Source organism: Plasmopara halstedii (genome assembly GCF_900000015.1).
Source record: "Plasmopara halstedii genome assembly, contig: Scaffold_854, whole genome shotgun sequence".
In the NCBI taxonomy this organism is placed as follows: domain Eukaryota; phylum Oomycota; class Peronosporomycetes; order Peronosporales; family Peronosporaceae; genus Plasmopara; species Plasmopara halstedii.
Window position 1 is genome coordinate 110 of NW_020187770.1, and position 1645 is coordinate 1754.

Genomic DNA, 1645 nt, shown 5'->3' on the forward strand with positions numbered 1-1645 from the left:
CTAAGTTTTAAGCTGTACACGCACATATGAAGTGCAACGATCGTGTCTACTGATAAAGATAATCAACATCATGATTCATGAAAAGAACGAGTTCAAGGTAGACCACACTACTCCTAATTCATATTCTATCGAAAATTTGACCAAGTCTTGTGCAAGTTTTCTCAGTCATTATCCTTCATAGCCACCCTGACCAATCCATGCAGTCCTGTTTGACCCTTCAAAGCTATTAAAATGCTTCTGCTTTGCTCTCATCCTCCAGAGCCGCTTCAATTTTGTTTTTACCTTTACCGCTCAACAACTTGTCTTGTTCTCATTTCGTAAAATGCCGTGAAAGAAGATATAGTGATCGTCTTTCCTACACAAATCAAGTCTGTCTAACGTAACGCTTATGTAGTTCGGGCTCGATACTTCTTTCTCACATTTCTCACGACCGGGCTGTACAAGAACAACACAATTGATCCAGAAAGAAAGCTACTGGTAAAGCGTAGCCAATTTTTTCTTGATTTGACCAAACTCTTTGACATCAGACGGATTTTGCTCTATAATCTTCATCATTAATGGTTCATTTTTACTACGAACAAGCATGTGTTTCCACAAACTGTTGACAACCAATTTTCCTTCTTCCGATAATTCTTTAGGGTGAAGCATCGCGAGAATTTCTTCTTCCTTTGCAATTGTAATTAGTTTATACACCTGTTCGTCCTCATACTTCAGGTGATCTCTATCGTATTCTACCCAAAACTTGCCCACGTAAGTTAGCCACAAACGAAAAAGGTTTTGATCAGCCAGAAATTCGCCTTGGTTCTGTACAAGCTCAAGTCGGATTCGTAAGGCTTTGTCAGGGTCAAAAAATCTTTTTATCCATTTGGTGAGAATAAATCCACAAAAGTCAGGAGACTTGAGAGCGTGCGCCAAATTGTGTCTGCCCAACTGTATCATTTCATCGTCTTTGCTCTCACGAAATTCTAAAATCAGTTTATAAAGTCTTTCAAGGTCATTTTCATTGCGCTTGCCTTCCGTATGCAATAACTGTACGTCTTTCATCTTTTGTGCCCACTCATGTTGTGATCTCGTTACGAGTGCTTCAGTGGAACTTTCGATGTGCTCTTCGGTTTTAACCAATAGTGGTTCGGTAGAAGAAGAAAGCGACGAATGAATCCAATCAAACATCCTTTCGTCCTCGTCGTTTTCGATATCTTTGGCTTTGTCTTGTTCAGTATCTTTGTCAACCGGTATCGCTACTCCAGAAACGGTTCTGTTTTTGTCTGGGGAGAGCTGCTCGAAAGATGCGTATGGCACAGGGGTGACGCTGCTCGAATTTTCAGGGAGCGTTTGACTTATGTTATGGGCGCCGCAAACACTATCGAGGACGACAAGAAAGACTGACATGAACTCATGTTGACGACGTATCGTGGCTACCATTTCTAGGAGCCAGTTTTTTATTGTAGCAGAATTTTAATTTTCGAGTTCGAGCATGTTCGTACTTAGCACTGCATTTTTGTCTGGAATTTGTTCAGGACCTCAAATTTTTTTAAAATTGATCAGAAGTCATTATCGTAATTAAGATTTCATTCTTATCAGAATCAAGTACCGTAGTTAACAAAAAGATTGATTGAGGCATTTTCTAATAGCGATTGAGTTAACA

At 39.8% G+C, this 1645-nt stretch overlaps 1 protein-coding gene across 1 annotated transcript; it reads right to left on the reverse strand.

Annotated features, from left to right (window-relative positions):
- Positions 1-471: 471 nt before the first annotated feature.
- Positions 472-1422, reverse strand: PHALS_14480 (uncharacterized protein; the record flags this gene model as incomplete). The annotated part of the gene is made up of 1 exon (XM_024730299.1): positions 472-1422. One exon carries the CDS (start codon positions 1420-1422, stop codon positions 472-474), a length of 951 nt encoding a protein of 316 aa, XP_024580590.1.
- Between the last annotated feature and the right edge of the window lie 223 nt (positions 1423-1645).